Below are 26052 nucleotides of genomic sequence, written 5' to 3' on the forward strand. Positions count from 1 at the left end.
GCAGCGTTTATTAAATCAGCGTTATTAAATCGTTAGTAATACACTTATTCGTAAATAGTCTCTATCTAGAAGTCTGTGTTTAACCTTTGATTTGGTCAAAAAAATATTTACAAATAGAAATGAATAGAAATAGAAAACAAATCATCGCTGACTAGTAATTGATCTATTCAGCGAAAATATCTTTGCGTCAGGAGTGTTTTGTTTACCTGCATTACATGTTTGTTTGTTTCCTGTCCGACCAAAAGAAAGTCTTACTTAATAGTGTGAAATAGGAGAAGTAAAAGTACTAAATTAATCGTTTGTTGCCGCCCTTGACGATTAGAAATGACAGATTTCAGTTGACATGCACAAATGACATCTGCTTATCAAAATCATTACGTGTGTCGGTTATTCAGTTGATTTTTGGATCAGCTGTTGTATTTGGAAGGGAATTTGTATTTAACATTTACGTTTGTCCTGTTTGCCCAATTGCCCTGTTTGAAACATGCACAGACTTGAACAATCAGAGAAATCACACAAATCTCGTAATATACAAGACCTTTTTTATGATATCATAGTTTCAGTTTGATTAAAAACAGGTCTGTTCATCAGTAACTATGATATAGTTATATCAGAAGACCTAATGAACCTTTTCGTGCACAGATCTCATAGATGTACCTGTTTACGCGATATTTAAATAAGCTGATATCCCCAGAAATCAGATCATGGTCAGATTTTGTGCGTTTCGCTGCTTCGGTAGATGAAGAATCAAACCCAGCAAGTCTTAACACCTCCTTCTGTGAATGTGCTCAGCCGAGGAAGCTGTCGTTTGGTAACTTCGGCAGCCTGAGGAAGAAGAAGCACGAGGAGAACGAGGAGTACGTGTGTCCGATGGATGTGGAGATGCCGAAGGGGCGGAGCTTCCAGAAAGGCTTCGAGCTGCAGATCTACGAGGACGACCTTGACCGACTGGAACAGGTGACTAACGAGGAGACATGCCGGTCGAATGTATGAAGATGGCATGTCACGTGTTTACTGTTGTTAAAAATATACCATGATTTGAAAAAAACATTGAAAATTTTAGTGTGACCTTTATGGAGTCCTGCCTGAATGACTGACGCGTGAGAGAGGATGAACCGTTAACGTTTAATGTCCGTTTCCTCGTGGCTGCTGCCGAACACGCTGAACGTTAAGGTTTATTGACTTGGTTGTGACTTATGTCCATTAGTTAAGTAAGTACATTTTATTTGTGGAGCTCTTTTTGTAGAGCAAGACTGACAAAGCACGTTAAAACAACAGCAAATCACAAAGGGGAAAGAAATCCAAACAGACTAAAACAACAATAATGAAATCCAAACCGTTATGACAAGAATTAAAAGCAATAGAAAATGTAAATTGTCCTAATACGGCCTAAAAAGGTGTCTTTTATGTTGGTGGAATCTCAAAACAGATTCTGATTAGCTGGTCTCATGACAGCGAATCGGCTCTCTTGATTCGGCAAGAACAAGAGTGATGTGGTGTGAAAATAACAAATAATATCATACCGGAGTATAAGTATATAAGTATAAGTCGCACCCCTGCCAAAACTATGAAAAAGGTGCGCTTTATAGTCCGGAAAATACGGTAATTTAAATGCCACATGTATAATTCCACAGATGGACGACTCAGAAGGTACTGTGAGACAAATAGGGGCTTTCTCAGAGGAAATCCAAAATCTGACGGTAAGAAAATGCTGATAATCTACACCCTAACGTTACATGTCGGTATTGGTTTTGAGTCACTGTATATTTTTTCTTTTCTTTTCTTCCAGAGCATGTTAAAAGACGACCATTTCTTCAAAGCAATCTCAAATTCCCCCAACCCGAGCGTGACGGACGAAGAGTCGACCGCGTGAAAACCGCCATCGCCGTGAGACCAGTGCCAACGCGAGCGCCCCGAGAAACACCCCACATCCTTAGTATTACAGTCAAATGAGCCAAAAGTATTACGTTGTGTTTTATTTGTTTGTTTGTTTGTTTGTTTCATCTGTTTTAAGACTGAGGGGGACGTATTATGGGGCAACACCACTGCTTGCCTCCTAGCTGGTTTCTGGAGTTATTTTAGCATTTTCCGTTTGTTTTTTTAACGTATGCAATTAAATCGAACCGGCTGCAATTCACCAACACTTTGCTCTCGCAGAGATAATATATGTGCTAAAGTACATGTGACTGTAAGATATAAAAAAAGATGGACTTTATTATCGTGTGCTGCCAAATATTTGTACTGATATGCGTAAGGTCTTACATTTCATATTTACTGAATTCAAAGGCATTTGTAAAACAATACACTCAATGCAAATATCTATTTATATGACTGTATGTAATAATAATAATAATAATAAACACTACGTACCAATAATGGTTTGTTGTGTTACATTTGAAGTGTGGGATTATAATGTGGGAAGTAATGTTGTAGTGCAGATTGTAATGTGCTCGTCGACAAAAGTAAACGTCTTCTATGTTTACCAGTTTCATCTTTTGATAAGTTTAGAGTATTTTATCTGCAGTGTGACGTGGATCATACAACTGAACTCTGTCGCCTGTTGTAAAATAATAATTTCTAGTATTTGTAATGTTAACAACGCTTAAAGGAGCACTATGTAACTTTCCTGGTTGGTCGTTTGCTTTCTTGTTCCACAGTATGAAATTAAACTTATCCGTCTCGCATTTATTCAGATATATTAGTGTTTATTGATTTGAGAAATACCTTGCATTGCTGTGAGCGGCGTCACCTCTCCGCAGACCTGACCCGTAACTGGGCCTGCAGTGTCAAGTGCGTCAGTGTCTTATAATGTTTATAATAGATGTGTTTAATGCTGTACTGTGGAACATTCCAAAGCTGTACTGTGGAACATTATAAAGCAACCACCAGACAAAACATAACTTGAATAATGAATGCACGGTTTATCTTTGACTTGGGCATTTTTGATGTGCAAAGGAAATGACTTGGACACAGTAACGCACGTATTACAATATAATAAAGAGCAAGAAATAAAAGGTAATGGAATTCAGACAAAAAAAAGCAAAATACCTAAGGCACAAATTAGAATAAAGTACAATGTTGGAAATAGAAGTTAATATGTATATGTACAAATTGAGTAAAATACAATATAGAAAATAGAAGTAGATTTGTATATGTACAAGTAGAATAAAATACAAAGTAGTAAATGGAAGTAGATATTTACGTGTTCAAGTAAAATAAAATACAATGTAGTAAATAGAAGTACCGGTAGATTTGTATTTGTTCAAGTAGAATAAATTCAAAGTAGTAAATAGAAATACATTTTTATACAGACCTATCCTACATGCAGGAGGTGGTGGAGATACATTTAGGTAATTTGTCAACTAAACTTATTCTAGTTCATGTTTTGTGGCAGATCCCACTGTTCTTTTAAAAATGTGGAGTGGAGATTCAAGAAAGTGCAGTTATTAGATATTTTATTAATAACATTATATTTCTTTTCACATGGATGAAAGTTGAACAACACCAAACAGCTGCACACTGTTTATTGTATTTAGTGGCCCCTGGGACCCCATTTCCAGCCACTCCATACAAAGAAATCGCCCCCTTGTGTCTATTTGCTTCAATTGCAGATATATTTGTATTTTATTTCTGCTGCTTGTGCAAGTGGACTCACAGTCTCACACCAACTGCCTGCTCAGTCTCAACACACAGTACCAGCTGAACCTGCATCGAGCCAGAGGCGCCATGGCCACGAGGTAATCTGTTCTTACACAGTATTTTGTAAAGAATCCATAACAACTGTATTTGTTTACCTTTCATACGTTTTAAATTTGATTTTCCTCCCACAGTTTGGGTGTGATCCTGGTTGTCCTCGTCTGCTGCACTGGACTAGACGCAGCCAGGTATATAGTATTTTGCATTTGTTAATCTTTTGCATTGACATAGACTCTTTTAACATGCTATTTTCTGCAACAGACCAGTTCTAAACCAAGAACTCTCTAATCTCTTCAATGAGTTTTGGAGATTAGATTCAAATCGCATGACTCCTGTGGTGGACTACACCCTTTCAGTGCAGGTAAATACTAACAATTTATTATTATTAGCTTTTAAATCTAAGTGCAACGTAGTTTTTCTTTTGTTTTGCTTGATGTCCTTGTTGTTTGTCTTTGCAGGGCAGGGCTGGATTTGTGAATCAAGGCAGCGTTGTAGTCCCAGACCATGCCTCTCTGCCACTCTTCTCCAACGTCAACGAGAACAAGTTCCAAACCATAACCACATTCAATCGTGAGTTCATCGTAAACAAAAAACAGAGAAACAAACAAGACAACAGGTTTATCACAGGTTTATTCATGTATACGTTCTGCCGTGCGCCCTAGGGTTGATCAAGCTTCTGGATAACTATGAGCGGTCGACAGGCGTGGCTGAACAAGTCACAACAGAGGAGCTTTTGGAGATCAGCCACTTCCTAGACGCGGTGTTACAGACTCCAGTTATGAAGGTAGATTCAACATGTGGCAACCTGCATTCTTCTGTGGTTAAAGAACAGCAACAGTCTCCCCAAATGTATATGGAAAAGTGCAGTATACAACTTTCATTGTCTGTTTTTGTCTTCTTGTTTTGTCCTGAATGATTGCAACACATGTGTTTGGAATGAAGGCTGGAAAAACATTGTGACCTTGCTTCCAGTGAGAGTAATAATTTGAGTGTGCATGAATTTAGATTGGGGATGTAACAATAAGCGAACTATTGTGACATAATTTTGTCATTTCGGGATATCTTGTTTTTTGTTTTGTTGTTTGTTGCAGCAACAGACAAAGAAACAGAGGGAACAACATCGTAGACCATCATCATTTGCTCCTTTTCAGTGCAGACGCCATAAAAAAAAAAATACTGTTACTAAGCACTTCTATATCTTAATTCTTTAATGATTTGCGCTGAAGTCTTCTCAAAAGAAAAAGTATAATTTATACAGTTCTGTACCGTGAGACGTGCATATTGTTACATCCCTAATTAAGATGATTCAAAAACACTATATTACACTGTATCACCAAAGGAAAGTTTGTGAATGGCAATAAAACATGTTCTGATTCTGAACTAATCCCACTACAAGGCTCATGTTAGATTGTTGTTGTTGTTGTTGTTGTTGTGTGCAGCGTGCCCATCAGTACTTGGTGAGCAGACGGCTGTCCAGCGCTGATGTGAGGACCTTCAAAAATCAGCTCAAGTTGATCTGGTTCCACATGTATCGCCGCCAGAGGAACAGTCAGTGAGTCCCTCTGCTTTAGTGCTCGTGGGACACTTTGTAAATATGAAGCAGTAAGTAAATAAGGGTGTCATTGTTTTTCAGAATAGACTCCTGTGGCTTTGAGCACATCTTTGTGGGAGAAACACGGTCTGGAAATGAACTCCTTGGTTTCCATAACTGGGTCCAGTTTTACCTCCAGGAAAAAGGTTTACACTTGGACTACAAAGGATTCAAGGCTGGTTATCGTGATCTTGTAAGTAGAACTGGGCCCAGCAGACAATCAGAGTTAATTTAAGTGTGTCTGAGAAATAATGGCAGGATGTTGTGATTACAGCCCGACCAGGATGACCATGTCCTGAACCTACAGTTCACCTGGCACGGCGTGGTGAAGCCTGTGGGTAGTGCCTTCATTGGGACCAGTCCTGAGTTTGAGATGGCCCTGTACACTGTGGTGTTCCTCCTGAGCACCGAGAGGAGCACCACTGTGCTGGTCAACATCGACCAGTGTCAGATGGAGCTTGTGGTCTACAGACATGGACGATCCATTGAAACGGCTTATCCCAAACTGCTGAGCAGTAACAGCAGGCATGTGCGCCAGTAGTAGCCACAGTCACACTGAAGACAGAATACAAATATTAAGTGTGAAGCTGAAGGCAGAAAACACGACCATACAAAATTATTATAATCAAACTCAGTAGGCTACATTGTATTGTAATGCATCGTTTATTGCTCTGTAAAGCACTTTGAATTACTTTGTGTACAAAATGTGCTCTACAAATAAACTTCCCTTGTCTATGATTTGTGTGCACACTCAGTTAAACCCAACATGTCCAAAACTTGTGTAAACTGTGTTCATTGGGAATAAGCATTTAAATTGACAATGCATCACTTTTTTTTATTTAACTGTTATTGTTTTTAAGAATGGTCATAAGTGAACATGGTACTAAATATGATCACGTGTACACAGACCATGGATCTATTACATTGACGTAAACACTCAATACAGTGGGCGGAACTATTATTTTTAACATGCGTCTACACGGTGCTTTTATGCTGTTGCACCAGTCGCACGCATGCTGCTGCAACTTCCGACAGACAAATATAAATAATATGACAAGTTTCGCGTTTCTGTTATAAAAATGGAAGAGTTTTGTGATTTGAGCCCACAGGAGCTGGCAGCTCCGATCAACACTGTGGAGGTGAGTGTCACACAAGTAAAACCTTTGTAATTAAGCTAATGGCACAAAAACGACAACAAGAAATGGAAGAAACATGCACATTTTGTTCTCAGAAAAATAATGCTAACTTCATGTCAAATGCTTTACTTTGTCAGGATAAATGGAAGCTGTTACCGGCCTTTCTAAAGGTAAGTCTGGTCATTTTCAGTCGCGTTTCATAAAGTCCATGTGTTTGTAATAAATCCACAGAATAATGTTCTGTATGATGTGCTTTAAGTCTGAAGTGATTTTGTGTTTCAGGTGAAAGGTTTGGTGAAGCAGCACATAGATTCATTCAATTATTTCATCAATGTAGAGGTAACACAAACAACGCCTTTAATAACGTGTTTGCACGATGTTCCTTGATATTCAACACTCAGATCTTTTGCAGATAAAGAAAATAATGAAGGCCAATGAAAAAATCACAAGTGATGCAGATCCAATGTGGTATCTAAAGTAAGCTGCATTATGCAAATTAAGTTAATTAGTTAATAGTTTATCAAGTTGATTAATACCTTTTTAACTTGTTTTTCTCTTTGTAGATATTTGAATATTTATGTTGGTATGCCAGATGTTGAAGAAAGCTTTAATGTCACTAGACCTGTCTCTCCTCATGAGGTGAGCGTCACAAAGCACAAAAAAGTGGTTTATCATTTGTCAAGAAAAAAAGTCAAACAATTGATTGAACTGTAGCCTAAAGCACATGTTGTGTGTTTGTTCCAGTGTCGTCTTCGAGACATGACTTATTCAGCGCCGATAACTGTAGACATAGAGTACACGCGAGGCAGTCAGAGGATCATACGCAATGCTCTGCCCATCGGGAGGTATCTGAGTTTTTCTTGTTTATTAATACTATAATATATCTGTACCATTTTGATTTTGAATTCACATAATTAAGTAGTTTACTGTCTGTTTATTAGGATGCCAATCATGTTGAGAAGTTCAAACTGTGTTCTATCAGAAAAAACTCCTATGGAGTTTTCTAAACTAAATGAATGCCCCCTGGATCCAGGTACTTAAGGCAAAAAGTGTAGATACAGTCTTTCAAGCAATCTTCACAGTCTGTTTTGTCCTGAATGTGTGTTATTATGTTCAGGTGGATACTTTATCGTGAAGGGTCAGGAAAAAGTGATTCTGATCCAAGAGCAGTTGTCCAAGAACCGGATCATTGTGGAGCAGGACAGAAAAGGTGCTGTTGGAGCCTCTGTTACCAGGTACAAAAACATCATTGTATTTGTGTTTGCTTTATATCCTCCAGCGTATGAGACCCAAATGAACCGTAGAAGACATTTTTATTCACTAAGTGTATTCCCTGTAATTTTTTGTTTACAGCTCTACTCATGAGAAGAAAAGTCGAACAAATATGATTGTAAAACAAGGGCGTTTCTATCTGAGACACAACACGCTGTCAGAAGATGCTCCCATTGCCATCATATTCAAGGTACATCTTCAACACGAATCCTTGACCACTAGAGGGCAGCAAAAACACGTAATGATCTTGCTGAGGCTCAGATTCAACTGTGTCTATTTGCGTTTTTTTGACAAAGCGGCTTCACCTGAGTTTTCTCTTGTCACTTTTATCTTTGGTGAAATGTCATTGCGCCAGCTGGCACGATTAACAATATTTACCACAGAGGTAGCCCGTGTGCAATATTTGTCCCATTGCTCTAAGTGACTTTTCATCTGATGTGCCCCATGTTGAGCACAGCTGTGGAGAAACCAAAGCTTGATTTTTGTGGATCAGTTCCCACAGCTACACATTTCCATGAGCAAATGTCACCTCCCATTGTACCTCCCCTAAATATCTGTTTGGAAACTGTCTGTATTGACTTTACTTGTGCTTCTCATTGTAGACTTTTAGATATTAACCGTAGTATTTCACTGCAATATTAACCTGTCATTCACACAGGGAATGGGCGTGGAGAGCGACCAAGAGATCGTGCAGATGATTGGCACAGAGGAGCACGTCATGGCCAGTTTTGCCCCGAGTTTGGAAGAATGTCAGAAAGCGCAGATCTTCACACAAACGCAGGTATCACAGGCTTCTCACACTTTCCACAGCAAGCTACGGCTTAAATATTTGGCTTCCCAACACTTAAAACTAGTAGAAAACAGAGCTAAAATACACCTAAACTTGGCCATAAATTGCTGTATAAATTAATTCAAAAAGCAATTTCTAAGTTAAATGTAGACACTCCAAAAGCGTCAAAACAATGCCAAAAATGTGTATCAAGAATGTGGGTAAAAGATGTCAACACTCTCAAAGTAAAAAAAAAAAGTAAATTTAATTTATTTCAACTTAAATGTGTTCTTAAATAAATAATGTTTTGAACCTCTTGAATTTGGAGTAAGTCATTCAAAAGTAACACATTTTGAAGGAACGATCAGTTGATGCACTAATTATCTTAACAGGCTTAATATTGGAAGAACGCATTGTACTTTAATATAGTGTCGCGTTCTCGTTGACTTGATAATTACAGTTCCAATTATGAATACATGGCGGCAGGTGTGTCCCTCGTTACGTGCGTCTTCAGATCCAGAAGTATCTCGCTGTCCATTCATGTGAAGTGTCTTACAGCGCGAGCTCCCGTCGGCAGGTGTTGTTTCACCAGACGGTTAAGTAATGATTTTCACGGCTCATTCACGACAGTCCTGCTTGTTTGCCTCTGACATCTACAAATGAATGAAATGTGCCAATTTGTTTTGATAAAGATTATGTTGTTAGAGGAGCTACCGATGCGTTGATGAGGCCATTTTTGCGTCCTAGCAACCGCGGCTGCCCCTCGTGTTCCTCTGTCTGGCAGCCGCACTGATCTCTTTTCATGGTATTCATTGGTCATTGTATTTGGCACAATGAGGCCTAAATCTATATAATTAAAGGAAGATAAGGCTTAAGAAACACTGTTATCAGATTGTCGTTGAATTAATTGTCCTAAAAGGTAATCTGATCGTTTTAGTTTAAAAATGTGACGTTATCAGATCAGGTTTGAAGCAAGTACTGTTGCGAAATGTTTTACCTTACCTTAAGTAATTAGTCCACCTTTTATAAGTACGTTTTTGTTTTAATATTTGACTTGTAATGAATTATTTAAACAATAACATCCATTGCAAATTATGGTATTACACATAATTAACTTTTTTTTTTTTTTGGGATGCGAAATGGGGTGCAAGCTGGGTGGTCTTTCACCCCTAGTAACCCATTGTAACCTAGTTCAGTCAAAGGGTCAGCAGGAGCACTGTCTGTGTCAAATATGATTTTAATGTTTGTTTGTGCAAGTCGGACTAAACAAGAATAAACAATTTGTGACTGTCCTTTCATGTGTTAATCGTTTAAGCTCAACTTCAGGCTCAATACATGTTGTTGGAGATTTGATGTGCGACTCAATTGCTTGAACAAATACGAAGAGTCATCTGAATCTGTGCTGTCTTTTTTTTTTTTTTTTTTTTTTTAAAAGGCCCTGCGATATCTGGGCAACAAAGTGCGGAGGCAGCGCATGTGGGGCGGCCCTAAGAAGACCAAGATGGAGGAAGCGAGAGAGCTGCTGGCCTCGCTGATTTTGACCCATGTGCCGGTATGTAAACGAGCGTAAACAAGCTGTAAACGAGATGTAAACTCGACGTAAACTCCTTCTGTTTTGTATATTTGTCTACCTATTTTTGAATCATAAATAATTGCTAATTATCAATCGTAACCCTAGGTCAAAGAGTTCAACTTCCGGGCCAAGTGCATCTACCTGGCAGTGATGGTGCGCAGAGTCATCCTGGCACAGGGAGGCAACAAAGTGGACGACAGAGATTACTATGGTAACAAGCGTCTGGAGTTGGCTGGACAGGTGAAGCTAAATGTTGTCTTGTTTTGCAGTATATTAAAAAGTCGTGAAAAAAAGCCAGTTCTGATACAGTTGCCTTGTCCAAAACAAAAGGCAAACTAAATAGCACTGTTCCATTGTATATTTGATTCAAAATACTTGATCAAATGTCAATCTTAATTACGATACAAAGGGTAAGGGTGATTTCGATACCCCAAAATGCATTATTTTAGACAATAGAAGGTCATTTAAAACCTCTTAAAAAACTTGTTCAAAGAAGTATCTAGTTTCAATACTAGTTCAGTATCAAGTAGTATTAGCTTTACTTCTCTTTTCCCCCCCACAACCTTTTCAATAATTATGAGTCCGTCGATGTCAAAGAGTTAAATTCATTTGCAGCAGAAAACAAAGCGTACTTGATTCTTCATAATGGGCCACAGAGCGACACCGCTGCACATGTTTGTTGCACTGGATCAGAGCGTTGGCTTGGCCTTGATCTCTCACCTGCATCTTTGTTCCGCTTGGCCTTTTTAATAAGACTCATTATTTTCCCCTGGCTTTGTTTTTCCCTCTGTTTTGTTTTGTTCCCCCTCCTCTTTCCACCGTGTGTATTTTCGCCCGTCTTTGTCAGGAGCGAGATATGCGGTGGCTCTGAAATCCTAAGGCTGAGGAAGCATGGGGATTTTTCTGCAGCGTGACAATAGAAATGCTGCCTTGACTGGAGCGATTGAGCTAATCCGCAGGCCCGGCTCTGATAATGTAATTACGGCTGTGTTAAGGCCTTTAATTTCCCCCCAACCTGCTCTGTATTAGGAGCATGAGATGGGAGGAAGGGGTGCACAGAGCTGTCTTTCAATAGGGGGCTTACACACTAACAACGCCTGCAATCTCCTCACTCTTCAATTATGGTTCCCTGACATTCAACTAATTGGCCTGGCTGCACAACAGAAGCTTGGTTTCTTTATTAATTTCAAGCAGCATAGGCTGTTTGTTTGGATGTATGCTAATGCACGCGGCTGGGGGCTCAGAGGTTGCCTCCTGTATAGGCCCAGCTGTGGCTGACATGAACCTGGCAGCTCAGGGTTATCAGTGAAACAACATATTGAGTTATTAATTCTCTCATAAGCACACTGTGGTAAACAGACTATTAAAGCCTGTTTTTTTTATTTTATTCTTTACAAAACACGTGTTACTGACTTTCTACAGAACATGACTCACTTGTTTGATCTTCCAGCTTCTGTCGCTGTTGTTTGAAGATCTGTTCAAAAAGTTCAACTCTGAACTGAAGAAAATAGCGGATCAGATCATCCCCAAACAGAGAGCGGCCCAGTTTGATGTGGTCAAACACATGCGCCAGGATCAGATCACTAACGGCATGGTCAACGCCATATCCACCGTGAGATCACAATCGGTTATGACAAACCTCTTCAGCATCAGAGAGCTCAAATTTACTCTCTCCTCCACAGGGAAACTGGTCTCTAAAGAGATTTAAAATGGACCGTCAAGGTGTGACCCAGGTCCTGTCTCGACTGTCCTTCATCTCTGCCCTGGGCATGATGACCAGGATCTCGTCTCAGTTTGAGAAGACCAGGAAGGTCAGCGGGCCACGCTCCCTGCAGCCTTCACAGTGGGGCATGCTGTGCCCCTCAGACACACCTGAGGGAGAGGTGAGGGGAGACACTAGACCATAGACTACTTCACAGAATGTACAGCTGACAATGTCTTTGTTAGGCCTGTGGTTTAGTCAAGAACTTGGCTTTGATGACTCATATCACCACTGACATGGAGGATGGCCCAATCATCAAACTGGCCTTCAATCTGGGAGTAGAAGACGTGAACCTGCTGTGTGGAGAGGAGCTCTCCTACCCCAGCGTCTTCCTTGTCTTCCTCAATGGTAAAATGAATGGCATAGAAACAAGACTAACAAACAGGTGCAGCATAAGAGACATTGCAATAGTGAAGTCTAATCCTTTGTGTTTGGAATGCTTAGCTTGAAAGAAAATATTATGTTTAGTGTTTAGCTGCAAAGCTGATAAGTCATTCATTTCATGACCGTATTATTTTGAGTCTGACGTTGGCCCCTTAATTACTGAATATGTTTGTCTGCTTCTGATAACTGACAAATTATATTAGCTGTCATAGCATTTAATTAGTTGGTAGCAGCAGGTGTCAAAGCCCTTCAGAGTGTGCAATGTGAATGGCCTTCACACTGAGGTAGTGCACAGTGCTCCTCTGTTCTCCACTCATTTGTCTGTTGCACTGGATATGAGCTCTGTGGCCAGGGCCAGGACTACACTACTGCAGCTCTATCATGTGTGTAGTTAGGCTGCTTGGTTTCTATTAAATTATGTTTTCTTTCTTTAGCATTTGTTTTTAAAAGTGTCAATGTCGTGTTAATATCTGACATAATTGTGTTTTGTGTGCCTTCTTCACACATGTTCTGTGACGTGCAGGTAACATACTCGGTGTAATTCGGGATCACCATAAGCTGGTCAGCACATTCCGGTTGATGCGGAGGGCGGGTTTCATAAACGAGTTTGTGTCCATCTCCACAAACCGAACTGACCGCTGCGTCTACATCTCCTCTGACGGTGGACGACTCTGCAGGTGGCCAATGTCGTGAATATTAAACTGTGTGCATGCTCGTTCCCTGCTAAAGAAGACCTGTTACACTTGTTTCTGATACTTGGGACAAAACTATAACATTCCTACATCACACTTTTAAATTTTTCTCACTTTAAACCAGAATAATTGACCTAAAACGGCTTTGTAATAGAAATGGGACAATTGACTTCCTGTTTAAAGCTGTGAAACCTGATAGTCGCACCGTAACAAGCAGTGGATTTTCATGTTTTTAAAAAGTTTGACATTTTAGAAACCGTCAATGCATGAAGTCTTACAATACAATTCAAGCCTCCAGTGCTGGACAATACAGGATTACACAAATCAATCAAAATACACCTTTGAGTAAACTACTAAGGGAACAATTTTACAACATGGTTAAAGGCTCAATAACGTTAATTTATCATAATATGTCTTGTTTACTGGTTTAAATCTTTTTTTAACTATGTAATTGCTGCAGCTAATACATTTGTGTCACAATTTATATGTCGATATTGTACAGGCCCTACATCATCGTTAAAAAGGGACAGCCGATGGTGAAAAACAAGCACATGGAAGATCTCTCTCAGGGATACAGGTATGTTACAGGACGGTTCTTTTCAATGGGCTTTCAGTTTCGCCGCTAATGGCCTCCCGTTTCCCCTCAAGAACGTTCGAGGACTTCCTTCACGAGGGTTTGGTCGAGTACCTTGACGTCAACGAGGAAAACGACTGTCAGATCGCCGTGTACGAGCGCATGATTAGCAAGTGAGTTTCCGTGTTAAAAAAATGAAAATAAATCTGTGTTCCATCCATTTCTGCTCATCGTACATGTGTATGTTTTCATTTTGCAGAGACACTACACACTTGGAGATAGAGCCTTTCACTTTACTCGGAGTTTGCGCCGGTCTCATTCCGTATCCTCATCATAACCAGTCGCCCAGGAACACGTACCAGTGCGCGATGGGCAAACAGGCCATGGGTAAGGCACTTGAAAACCTACTTCATGATATACGGTGTCACAAGAGATGTAGTGAAAAATGCATAAGATAGCGATTGCCGTGTTGGAGATATATTGGAAAATATTTAGTATATTGTCTGGAATGAAGACTAAAAATAATATAATAAAAGCTTAAAACATAAAAAAAAAGAGCCAGAAACGACGTGCGATCACCAAAACGAGGGCTTAAAGTGATATATTTGTCCTTTTGTAGTTACCGTATTTTCCGCACTATAAGGCGCACTGGATTATAAGGCACACTGTCATTGAATGTTCTATTTTCGATAATTTTTCATATATAACTATAAGGGAAACAAAACGTGTACTACACAAAATTGCTTCGAGGTCAGTGAGCACAACCAGAATTAATCCATATATAAGGCGCACTGTTGTTTTTTTGAAAAAATGAAAGGCTTTTGAGTGCGCCTTTATAGTGCGGAAAATACGGTAATTGTACGGTTCATTCATGTTTTGTGTGGTACCTGAACCTCAACCAAGATACTTACAAGAACATGTTTGAACATATCGAGATTTGTTTTGTCGTCTTCTTCTTTTATCCCAGCTAGTCATTTTAGTATTGTGATAAACGACAGGCTTGATACTTGATTCCGTTTTCGATACCACAATGAAAAATACATGTTTAACACAACATAAGTTAATTTTCAACACAGAATTATAGCTTCTTTAATATTGCCATGTGGTCTTTTACTTGTTCTGATAAAGACGAAGTCCATTCAGTAACTGCCAAAAGATTCACTGACACTCATCTCGTCTTAAGTTATGACAGATATACTGCATGATTTGCTTCTTTTTAGCTGACAACTGTTCTGTTTTTGTTCGGCCACTGGCTGTGAGCCGACTTCAGAACCTGTTCCAGTTCCGAGGCTTATCGCAGCTTATTAAAACACATGAAGGTAGACGATAACTAGATCTTGGTATCATGGTTCTGGATAGTCTGCTCAAAAAGGATGGAGGTGATGACGGAAGTGATTGCAATGGAACCGTTTTCCTAACCCAAAAGCCTGAAGAACCTCATTTTTGAACCATAAAAGGACGATGTAGGTCTTTAATTCTCTCTAACTTGTTCCTAGCTCTCAAAAACCCTTTGAATCATCACTAGTTTTCCTAGTGAACCAGATTAATCAGAACTCAATGCATAATAAATTATGGCTCTTCTGCTTTCATTTTACATTTTTTGGGTGCAAAACAAAACATACTTATTTATGGGAAAAAATTGGGTACTTCAGCTTTAACTAGAACCTGTTTTCTAAACTAAATTATAACTGTTCTTGTTCCTAAACATAAGCACTTCAGAGCTTACTATCCAGCATTAATCAAGGTCCAATACGGCCCTGTTCATCTAAAAATCGACTCTACTTCCCATACAAGTTTTAGTATCAGTATCTGAGTGTCAATGATTTGTTTGTTTTTTGACAATCCTAATGCCAGTGCTCCACAAACACAGACGTTCACAGTTGTATCCTTGCGTCAACATGATTTCAAACCCTGCTAAGCTTTCCCAAATTCAAATTCTGAATGGGATATCTAAATGCATACGGCACCAGACTACTAGAGCTAACGTTTGTGTGTTGTGTGTGTGTGTGTGTGTGTGTGTGTGTATGCACCCGGACATCAAACACGGGGCGCTTGCGTAGGTCGTTCTTTGTGGCCAGTGTGTGCGGAGGCCCTTTCCCTGCCAGTCACCCAGAGTGTCATTAGCAATTCATTGTGGCTGCTCTGGCTGTGCTCGGGGGGTCAGTGTGCTCAGCTGCGGAACACCACGGAGAGCGCACCCGCGGCTCCTTGGTAACAAAACTTCCACCAAACGGCCCCTCTAACATTCGGAAGAGCCACAGTGGTCCCCCCCCGCCCTTCTGTCCCACACGCCCCGTCTACCTCCTCCCGCCTCTGCCTCATCTTCATCTTTACAAAAACACAGACTGGAACCATATCTGGGCCAGTAACTTCTCTCTTGTTCGTCTCTTTTTTTTCACTTGGTCCTATACATATGCAAATGTTAGTCCACTACGGTGGGTTCCATGCTTGTAACAAGATTATTTGTAACATCATCGGTTAACCCTTCCTTAGAGATCTCACAATGTCAAAGTTAAATGCTACGATTGTTGTTCATTGACAGCAGGAACAAAGAATAGTAATAGTAAAAGCCTTGGTGACCTAACCTTTAGTGACTTAACAACTTATTTGATTTTAGGTTTACAGTCTTATTCTTTTTGTTGTAAATATAAGTATAAATCTAAAAAAAAGAAACATACATTTTTGGGGATTTTGATCAAAATTCAGTTGATCAATAGCCTTAACCACAGAGGCGCTCATACAAACAGCTGTGCAACCGTAAGTCAGTCCACTTCCTGTTGAGAGGTTGGTTTTTGCTAGTTTGATACAACGTTTGATGACAAAATACTTTCTTCTCGTCCATCCAGGCACGATTGGGTACAACCAGAGGAACCGCATTGACACTCTGATGTACCTGCTGGCCTACCCGATGAAGCCCATGGTTAAAACCAAAACCATTGAGCTGATAGACTTTGAGAAGCTGCCCGCAGGTCAGAATGCCACTGTGGCGGTGATGAGCTACAGCGGGTACGATATTGAAGACGCTCTGGTTCTCAACAAAGCTTCACTCGACAGAGGTTAGATCTAAGTTGGGTCAAAGACTCTCCCGTTTCATTTGCGTTGTATTTTTAAATATTGCTGTGTTGTTGTTTTTTTGTAATTTAGGGTTTGGCCGGTGCCTTGTCTATAAAAACGCCAAGTGTACTCTGAGACGTTACACAAACCAAACGTTTGACAAAGTGATGGGGCCAATGTTGGACGCTGCCACTCGAAAGCCGGTCTGGAGGCACAACATCCTGGATGCTGACGGGATCTGCTCCCCCGGTGAGACGCTGGTCTGCAAACAGATCTACTGTTGTCATTGTGTGTTACTACAATATTCACTTAATGGAATAATCCCGCCTTCGGGTTGTTGTGTCACTGACATCAAGTAGGTTCAATTGTATCATTTATCGTGATGTTTTATGTAACAATATATTGCACCGCATGTCAAAATTGGTTAGCATGACAGAGCTATATATTTGATACTAAAGGTTTGCACTCTACTACTTCTCTTTTAGAATATTTTCTAGTACAAAGCAAAAACAATGGCTGTTTATGCTACAGAATATGCACAAAATGTTTTGTTTTACCTTACTTTATGCTTTGTTCCTCTAGTTTGACCTTTGGTGTGATTGATGAGTTGAAGTTCTCTGTTTTTTTTAAGTAATTTTTTATTCAAGAGTCATTCCAGATTGATATTACAACACTTGTGTTTTTTGTATTTTGGCTTGTTTTTAAAAAGCAACCCAACCAAAACTTTCCCATACAATACATTGATTCATTGACAAGTATGCCTGCACTTACCTGCTCTACCTAACAAATATTTCTAGGTGAGAAGGTGGAAAACAAGCAGGTGCTGGTGAACAAGTCCATGCCAACCATCACCCAAACGCCACTGGAGGGCAGTACCCAGCCAGGGCAGCCCCAGTACAGAGACGTGCCCATCAGGTGACCACGACACTGAGCCCTTTACGTTTCACACTCGCGCGTTCTAACACTGGACGCACCTTCTTTCAGCTACAAGGGATCAACCGACTCGTACATCGAAAAAGTCATGATCTCTTCCAACGCCGAAGACGCTTTCCTCATCAAGATCCTCCTGCGACAGACCCGGCGACCGGAGATTGGCGATAAATTCAGCAGCCGACACGGGCAAAAAGGTCTCCAGTTCTGTCATTTGTCACGAGTACTTTTTGTTGCCAACGTCATAGAAACATTTACACTGAAATAAAGAAATAACATTGTAAGTGATTTAAAACGGGACTAAATTTAAGAAACAAACTCACAAAATATCACGTTTACAGCCCATTATTTTGTCAGTATCAGTAAATGGTAAGAACAAAAATAGAATAATAATAATATTTGGGAGAGTTATTATAGCTGCAGAAACGAGTCGTGTTAATTCCATATATATATATATATATATCTATATCTATATCTATATCTATATCTATATATATATATATATATATATATATATATATATATATATCACTCCATTTAAGTTAATTTATGTGCAAAATGTATTTTTATCTGGCTGTTTGTGCCACAATAACTCGACTTTACCATTCAGAAAGTTTTATTACATGAAGCTGGTCACAAACTAGAGGAATTGTGGTGTAATTAGACGATGTGAATGAAAGCGAATTAAGGATTTCATCGTCTTTAAGCACGAAATACTGTAAAATATTGACCTGTTTTTTCACGCATCAGTTCCACCACTGATATTTGATGAAATGCCATCCCTGGTCCTGACGTAGTCCCGGTTTAAGTCCTTGTCTCGTCCCGGTTTAATCCCAGTTTTGATGTGCGTCTTCTCACTGCTCAGGCATTTGTTGAGTCAACTCTCACTGGCTGTTGCTCTGTTTCTGCCCCCTGTCCTCATCTTTCAAGAGCTCCTTTCAATTAATTGGCTCTTTGTCCTGTGCCAGACTATGCAAATGTATTACAACCCAGCAGTATTCTGCCCGCTACTGGAAAAAAAAAGAAAAAGTGTTTACAACGTCTATTGTTTTAGAGCTCCACCTCCCCTATAGAGGGTTTGTATGATGTTTTAATCAGAAAGCTAACTGGCGCCATGCATAATTTACTCCCTTGATTAACGCTCTGGCCTCCAAGCTAAAGATGGGGCAGTGTCGAGGCTCTAAAAGTGAAGATGAGGCAGGGGTCACGGCGGGGTTATGTGGAGTAGGAGCCTGAGATGCATATGGTCCCGGTTTGCTTTGGAAAATGTCAACAAAAAACTTTTAGAAACACTGTAGTCTTAATAATGTAATCCCTCCTAGCTTTAGTAATGAATGTACTCTGCAAAAATACATATCTAGCCTTTGTTGAAATTGCTTGAAAAGTAGATAAATATAAAATAATAGTTTAGTTTAATTGGTTATGTTTTCTTGCCCCATTGACAAATAATTTGGCTTGAAATAAGAAGTAATTTATTGAAACCAAGGTTGTCAGAACAATAATAAAATGTTTCAGAACAGAAAATAGTTTATTTTCTAGTGTAAGACCAGGTGGTAATGCAGTTTAGATAAAAGCGAAAGACCATGTGATTTCAGTATTGATACTTGTTCCATTTGTCTAATTTTGATACTTGACATACATTACATACTTGAAATACGTTACATTATTTGGCCCCATTCAGTAAATAAATCTTAGTCAAAACTCCTGAAATTAAGACAAGTGAATTTAAAGTATCTGTACCGGATTGTTGTCCTTGTAGTTGAGCAGATTTAGTTTTTCTTTTTGCCGCTTTTAGGGTCAAAATGAGACCGCTGTGTGATGTCTGTGTCTTATTCTGAAGTGTATCGTCTGAGAAGTAGGAAGTCCACTGTTGGCATGCTAGTTGTTAGCATTACTTTGAAAACGTTGCTCTTGCTTCTAAAAGTTGTGAAAAGTGATTATAAACTGAATAACAAGGATGAGGAATATCTTGGAGCATCTTTAAACCCTTTGAAATTAAAGTCGCTGTTCCAAAACTAGCTCATTTCAAACTGTTTGCAGAGGTCTAAAGTTTATAAGCGCTTTTCACAACTTTCTTCAGTCCAGTAACCTTCAAATGGCTGTACCTGAACGCATGTATTCAGAATGTGTCACTGTGTGTCGTCTGCATCAGGTTATAAAGCGATTCACTGTCCGAAAAGCCGTAAGTGCGCTCTTAGCATGCTAGTCGTCAGGCGAGGGTAAACTTGGGTTAAACTGCGAGCCCAAGACAAATTTCTTTTCAGGGACAATAGTGCTGTAGCTCACATTCCACACAACACCATCAGACACACTACATCAGGATGACCGTCAGCTGGTCTGCACAACACAAAAACAATAATGACCCCAATAAAGTGCCTGTGTGGGGTAAAGAGACAAGAATACACTGCACCCGCACAGTAAGAAGGAATACAATACAGTGTAATAAAGACCAGATTAATTCATTTAAAAAGCTGTCCGACTATCTGCATTTGTGAAGCAAGCGACAGATGTTGGTGAGGAAGTTGCTGTTGCTTTTGTGCTTGTGCTCGATAACGTCTCCCTGAAGGTAACAGCTCGTATTCGCCGTGCAGTGGGAGGGCGCTTTGATGATGCTCTTTGCCAGGACAGAAGGTTCGAAGATTGTTTGTAGTGAGGGATGCTTTTGGCTTTGGCCTCTGAAAGCTGTGAAAAGCACCTTTGACCTCATCGTGGTGAATAATTAGGATGCTGCAAAAAGTTTGAAATAAATGCAGTGTTCCTGGGGATGTCACGGTATTACATTTTAGTGCTATCCTAAATAAACATCTGAAATCTTTAATCTGCATTCTTTCAGAAGCGTAATGGATCACTGTTCCTCGCTGGCTTTATGAAATCAAACTTTCTGTCTATATTGTCACATAAATGGCCAAATAAAAAAGTACTTAATGTGTTTTTTTGGAGTTGCCTACATATTGAATTAAAATTACTCATTGCAGTTGCCTACGATTCTCACGACCTGAATAATCAATACTATCAAATTGAATAATTGTGACATCCCTGATATGTACTAGAGCAAAACAAATTGTGCTCGACTACATGGAGCTCTGAACTAGTTTTGTTTTTCCACGTTTTTAGTCGTTCGAGACATTAAAAATCAGGTACAGCGCATTTAAAACGAATCAAGTTGTGCATATATCTGAGCAGTTAAAAAGCTCTCCTGTCCAGTCCCGTAAAGGCTGGCCCGAGGAGCAGAATAAGTCACTGATTAACCAGGCCCCGCTCCCCGCTGAAGGGTGGTGGCCGCTGCAGCGCTGAGGGGGGGGTTCAGGAGCAGAGGCCCATTGTGCGAGCCGCCACTGTGGAGCTGTGTGAGCCGTGATGGAGGGCCCCGCACTCTGGCTGTTGTCTTTCTTTTCTCTGCCGATTTCATGCCTCTTTTATCATTCACTTTCACACAAAACAAACAACACTGAGCATGTCTGCTATGGAGACCGGAGTCTGTTCCGCCGCACTACTGTTTTACTCGGACTTAAGATCAACTTTACTGACAACCGCCCCCAGGGATATCACTCTGACACAGTAGCTCACAAATGGAAACGGTAGTAGGTAAATAAAAGTGTAGTTCTTAATGACAAAAGACAAACAATTAGTGCTGCAAAACATACGCTAAGCAAAACAAAATCACAATTTGAAGTAGCACACACTGCAAAAGTGACATTATTTCCTCGGCACAGAATAAAATCATCAAGTCAGATGATGAAAGAAAGAAAGAAATAAAAAGAAGACCACTTTGTACAGTGTTTTGAAATGTGATTCTGGTATTAGTTTAGCAGTTATATTTCTCTTATCTCAATGGTTAATGTCCTGGGCAGAATCCTATTACTAAAACATAAGTTGCAAATCTAATTGCTATCACAATACTTGTAAAAAAACAAAAACAATGACATGATGAATGTAGTTTTATCGATTATTTCCCTGTGTATTCTTGCGCCGTTTCTGGACTTAATCGGATATTCTAATTTCTCACGATTTTTTTTCACAGGGATTTTTAGAATTTTTTTCTCGGGGGGGCTCGACGTTGGCAAATGTCTTTATGTTTTATGTGAGTGAAATGTGTACCGGAGCGTCTATAAATGCATTAGTTTAGGTTTATGTATGAGACAAATGTGAAGCAACTGTAACCGGACTGTACAATTACCTACAAACCTGCAGAAGTATCATGGTGACAGATTACAACTCCAGCTCTTAAAATGTTGCACATCTTCAAACAACATTGACGTTATCATCATTTGCCACATTACCCACCTCTAATTGTCTTATTGTTGTATCTAAAGTGGCTCTGTTATGGCTTCTGTCCGCCTACTCTACTTCCTGCTGTTTTTTTTTTTACTTTTCAGGCAGCGGCTGCGCTTGTTTCTAGTCCACATCCTGTTACGACATCCTGCAGGCTCCGGCAGAGTGTGTTGGTCATCGCCCGCTCAGCTAATAGTGCATTTTTCCCACGTGCACGATTCAGTCCCTCCGTTTGCTCCGCTGCACTTCCTCCCGAGTTGAACTGAAGGCGTAGCTGTGTAATCCCAGCCTCTGTCGGACTAAGCACCTTTCTCCACTTCCTGCGCTCTTTCTTTTCTTTCCTCCTTTTTCTTTTTCTTTTTTCATTTGCAAATGGCTCTACAATCTGTTTGCCGTGGCCAGGGAAGAGTGCCTCGACCCCTCCGCAAACATTTGCACTCGCACTTAAAAAACCCGGCTGCTAGAGCACTCGAGTCATGCGAGTCAACACGGGTCCGTCTCAAAAGTCACAAAATGAGATGTGTGAAGGTGTTTCTGCTCCCAATAAACAATGCTGTCTCTCGAGGTTTTCCGTCTGAATACGAATTGGCACAAAATAGACAATAAATGAACGACTAAAGAAAGAAATGGAACAGGACTTGACTGCGTTTCATCTCTGTGTCGTGGCAGGTGTTTGTGGCCTCATCGTCCCGCAGGAAGACATGCCTTTCTGTGATACTGGGATCTGCCCCGATATCATCATGAACCCTCACGGATATCCCTCCAGAATGACGGTAACACCCCCCTCACATGTCACATATGCACCCATTATGAGAACAAAGACACGTTATAGTAGATCTGAGCAGTCCTTTCTTCTCTGGAGCCGAGTCCAACCTCTCTGATCACCTGGTCCTTGTGTTGACCTCTGCTCTTCATAAGTTTGTGTCGGCTCTTGTGAGACAAAACGCTCATTATCTGGCTCCTCTCCTCTTGCTGTTATCATGAGCTCCCAGAGCACACATCTATTGACACGGCTAAGCAGCAGCCCCACTGTTCACCAGCAGATATTTGTTGCTGCGGAAACGACTGGCAGTGAGGCTGCGTTGTAGCTCTGAGTAAGTTTGATCACTACTGTGGCGGCGCTGAATACGGGTGACATGAAACTTGGCGGAGACAAGTGTCTGGTCTTATCCTTTACACTGTAAAAACACTGAACAATCTTTATTGCTGAAGTTGTCAGCGCCTGTGTGTTTGCTCGCTGTGGTTGTCATGGAAAAGGCTGTGAAATGTTTGGCTCCAGTGGATGTCTCTGTGCTCGAGAGTGAAATGAGAGTAGGTGTTTCCTTTTATGTGGCGGGGTCAGAGGTCGCCTGGATGTGACCCTAGAGGAATTGTTCAAATCACTCATCCCAACAACAGCCCGTCTTGTCCACCGCAATTTGTGTGTTTTTAGACATAATCCCAAAATGTGCTTTTTTATACTAGTTTTTTGTAAGGCCACAATTGGATTAGGTCACACCAATTTTATTCATGTAAAAAAACTAAAGGATTTGTTTTATAAAAATTATGCTAATCTTCTGCATGTGGTTTTATTTTAGGTGGGAAAACTGATCGAACTCTTGGCTGGAAAGGCAGGGGTTCTGGACGGGCGCTTTCACTACGGCACAGCGTTTGGCGGCAGTAAAGTGAAAGACGTGTGCGAGGACCTGATTCGTCATGGATACAACTACCAGGGAAAGGACTACGTCACCTCGGGAATCACTGGGTAACCATGAACCCTTGTACTTCTTACTGTACTACGATGACCTCTTCACTGACGATCGAGTTAACTTTGCTTACTTGTGATAACCTCTATTTTCTGCAGAGAGCCACTGGAAGCTTACATATACTATGGACCAATTTATTATCAGAAACTGAAGCACATGGTTTTGGATAAGATGCATGCCCGAGCTCGTGGACCCAGGGCCGTTCTCACCAGGTAACTATAGATTTAGAATGAGAACTTTAATAAGTAAATACACCTTTTTAAATAGAAAATGTAATGTCATTTTCAACACAAAATGATACGTAGTGTCTTTGGGGCTGGAGACTTTTAGGTGTCAAGTCGTTTAATCAGTCGAAAGTGTCTCGAGCGACCATCATTTTTGTTAGCCGCCCAATTGTTTTGGCGGTGTTAAAAGTGTTAAAGTATTTCTATTCTCAGTTGCAGGAAGAAGACGGAATGTAGCGAGTTAGCTTGAGATTTGAGTGCTAATTGTGGGCTTAATCTGCCTTTTTTACTGATAAATACACCGTTCACTTGTAGATTTCTGTGTGAATATTTGTAATTGCTTGATCTCCTGTGGTTCTGTGGTCTTGTCGGTGCACTTTGGGTACAGATACATGGTCAAATCATTGTTTAATAGGTTAATTAATGGGTTAGAGAGTTTTTTGCCAGCTCCACGCCTCTTTTAGTCGAATAATATGTAATTTCCGACAGCCTTTGCAATGTCTATACCATGTGGTTTAGAACTAGCTCTGTTATAAACCCAGACCAAGGCCCAAGTAATACAGTGTTTATATGATATCTTTCAGGACAGACACGTACTGAAATGTGTACATAGTTACAGCACTTGATTAGTATTTCGGCTCATTTGATAATCCGGTGTCCCTGCTCTGCTCTGGTGTCGCTCAGGCAGCCTACCGAGGGTCGCTCCCGAGACGGAGGGCTGCGTCTGGGGGAGATGGAGCGGGACTGTCTGATCGGTTACGGGGCCAGTATGTTGCTGCTGGAGCGCCTCATGATCTCCAGCGACGCCTTCGAGGTCGACGTGTGCGGACAGTGCGGCTTGCTGGGATACTCGGGCTGGTCAGTGCACGCGATGAATCGTAATTCGGAAGATTCGGCCGTTCGTAGTCGCCCGTGATCAGATTGTGGCGTTATAATCGAGAGGTTTACAGCTAAACCTGTCAGTAAAAGTTTAGAGTTCAGACGTCTGAGGAAGAAATGTTACTACTTTTTGTGTAAAAGTCTGTATTATGGATTATTAGGAAATTTAAATTGAAAGTACGATTAGTCAACTTTGCGTGACCAGTCGACTATAAAAGATAGATCACTTTAATCATTTTCTGGACTATACAGAATAAAAGAGAAAGAAGGAAACATTATATGAATCAAAAATATTTGGTTGATAACGTGTTTAAAAAGTCTGAATGTACAATAGAAATAATCGTTGACGACTAAAATAATCATCAATTGCAGCGCTAATTGAAAGCCTTGATTTATCTATATAATACTACGTTGTCATATATTGTCAGAGAATGATGTGCTTCTGCTTGTTTCCCAGGTGTCACTACTGTAAGTCGTCGTGTCACGTGTCGACTCTGCGCATCCCGTACGCCTGTAAACTGCTGTTCCAGGAGCTACAGTCCATGAACATCATCCCCCGACTCAAACTGTCGCGCTACAACGAGTGACCTCTTCAAAAACACTTACAAGGCCTTTCCACGTTAAGTTGGATATAATTAGTTTTGAACTGAAGTGGACTTAATATGGAGTTAATATGAACAGTGTAAATGTCACTGACATAGAAAAGAACACACATGCTAAGTGTATTTTTTTTGTTATGTTGTTTTATTTGTACATAATAAATGTATGTTTGTTTCAATTGCAATTTTGACTTATACCGGTAGTTATTTTTTCTTAATAGATTTGTATAATTTGGTTTCTCTTCCCTTTGTTTGTCCTCACTTACTGTGCAAATTTCCTCACAATCTTATGATCTTATTCTATGTATTTATTACTATATTTGTAACACTAAATTGTAACACTTTGTCACACTTCAAAATACAGTTCCTTCCTTAACTATTTTTAATGCATTAATAAGCACTCGTTATGTGTTCATAAGCACTTATAAGGCATTTATAAGCATTTATCACTTGAGAATTGAAAACTGTTTAAGCCCCGCATTATGCTCTTTCAAACATTTAGTACATAGTTTATTAACAATTGTTTTTGGTTAATGCCTTATTAACATTTATAGCATCTACAAATACTTGTAATTGTCTTAAAAACAAAAACAAAACAAGTGCTTATTAATATTTTACCATGGAACCCAATACGATTTTCTATTTCAATTTTTGTAACGCCCAAAATCGCAACAGCATGATATTAAAACGGGAGATGACATATTTTTAAAACGGGGGATGATATATTTTTTACAAGTATCATTCCTCCTCAGCAATATTTCCATATTCTTCAGAACAATGTCTTCTCGTGTATCCGATTTCCCCCGTCCCATTGTGAACGCATCATTCAGCAGTTGAATTCATCTGCCCCCCTGTCAAAAGCACATCTCGTACATGTCGTGTAGCGTAACCGGCGTGCCC

At 40.1% G+C, this 26052-nt stretch overlaps 3 protein-coding genes across 9 annotated transcripts in view; all 3 read left to right on the forward strand.

The window, feature by feature from the left end:
- The window catches only part of ppfibp1b (PPFIA binding protein 1b), a 38133-nt gene extending 35768 nt beyond the window's left edge, over window positions 1-2365 (forward strand). For all 7 annotated transcript variants that reach the window (XM_072434490.1, XM_072434493.1, XM_072434492.1 and 4 more), the window contains 3 exons: window positions 793-957; window positions 1635-1700; window positions 1790-2365. In XM_072434490.1, the coding sequence (XP_072290591.1) occupies window positions 793-957; window positions 1635-1700; window positions 1790-1873 (315 nt within the window). In that variant the 3' untranslated portion in view covers window positions 1874-2365. The remainder of the gene's footprint in view (window positions 1-792; window positions 958-1634; window positions 1701-1789) is intronic.
- A 1346-nt stretch (window positions 2366-3711) lies between these two features.
- endouc (endonuclease, polyU-specific C) lies at window positions 3712-6025 on the forward strand. Its single transcript, XM_072435688.1, has 8 exons — window positions 3712-3737; window positions 3831-3884; window positions 3958-4057; window positions 4155-4266; window positions 4359-4480; window positions 5136-5248; window positions 5330-5480; window positions 5562-6025. Exons 1-8 carry the CDS (start codon window positions 3727-3729, stop codon window positions 5826-5828), a joined length of 930 nt encoding a protein of 309 aa, XP_072291789.1. The 5' UTR covers window positions 3712-3726; the 3' UTR covers window positions 5829-6025.
- A 265-nt stretch (window positions 6026-6290) lies between these two features.
- On the forward strand, window positions 6291-25337 carry polr3b (polymerase (RNA) III (DNA directed) polypeptide B). The gene is made up of 28 exons (XM_072434879.1): window positions 6291-6426; window positions 6561-6593; window positions 6706-6762; window positions 6836-6900; window positions 6987-7062; window positions 7168-7268; window positions 7365-7456; window positions 7541-7658; window positions 7777-7885; window positions 8354-8476; window positions 9900-10016; window positions 10143-10277; window positions 11488-11649; window positions 11720-11920; window positions 11985-12147; window positions 12707-12860; window positions 13378-13452; window positions 13524-13622; window positions 13709-13836; window positions 16296-16505; window positions 16594-16752; window positions 17301-17418; window positions 17488-17630; window positions 22375-22478; window positions 23283-23449; window positions 23549-23662; window positions 24359-24532; window positions 25011-25337. The coding sequence occupies exons 1-28, from the start codon at window positions 6367-6369 to the stop codon at window positions 25138-25140; spliced, it is 3387 nt and encodes a 1128-aa protein (XP_072290980.1). The 5' UTR covers window positions 6291-6366; the 3' UTR covers window positions 25141-25337.
- Window positions 25338-26052: the final 715 nt, after the last annotated feature.

This window comes from Eucyclogobius newberryi, unplaced genomic scaffold, assembly GCF_026437365.1.
Source record: "Eucyclogobius newberryi isolate DKJ021-1_F unplaced genomic scaffold, fEucNew1.0.hap1 SCAF_7, whole genome shotgun sequence".
Taxonomy (NCBI): domain Eukaryota; kingdom Metazoa; phylum Chordata; class Actinopteri; order Gobiiformes; family Gobiidae; genus Eucyclogobius; species Eucyclogobius newberryi.

Coding starts and splice junctions, on each gene's coding strand:
- endouc (XM_072435688.1), top strand. Junction 3,885..3,957: donor ACTGGACTAGACGCAGCCAG/GTATATAGTATT, acceptor TTTCTGCAACAG/ACCAGTTCTAAACCAAGAAC. Junction 5,249..5,329: donor CGCCGCCAGAGGAACAGTCA/GTGAGTCCCTCT, acceptor ATTGTTTTTCAG/AATAGACTCCTGTGGCTTTG.
- polr3b (XM_072434879.1), top strand. CDS start 6,367: ATGGAAGAGTTTTGTGATTTGAGCCCACAGGAGCTGGCAGCTCCGATC. Junction 10,278..11,487: donor GTCTGGAGTTGGCTGGACAG/GTGAAGCTAAAT, acceptor TTGATCTTCCAG/CTTCTGTCGCTGTTGTTTGA. Junction 17,631..22,374: donor CAGCCGACACGGGCAAAAAG/GTCTCCAGTTCT, acceptor GTGTCGTGGCAG/GTGTTTGTGGCCTCATCGTC.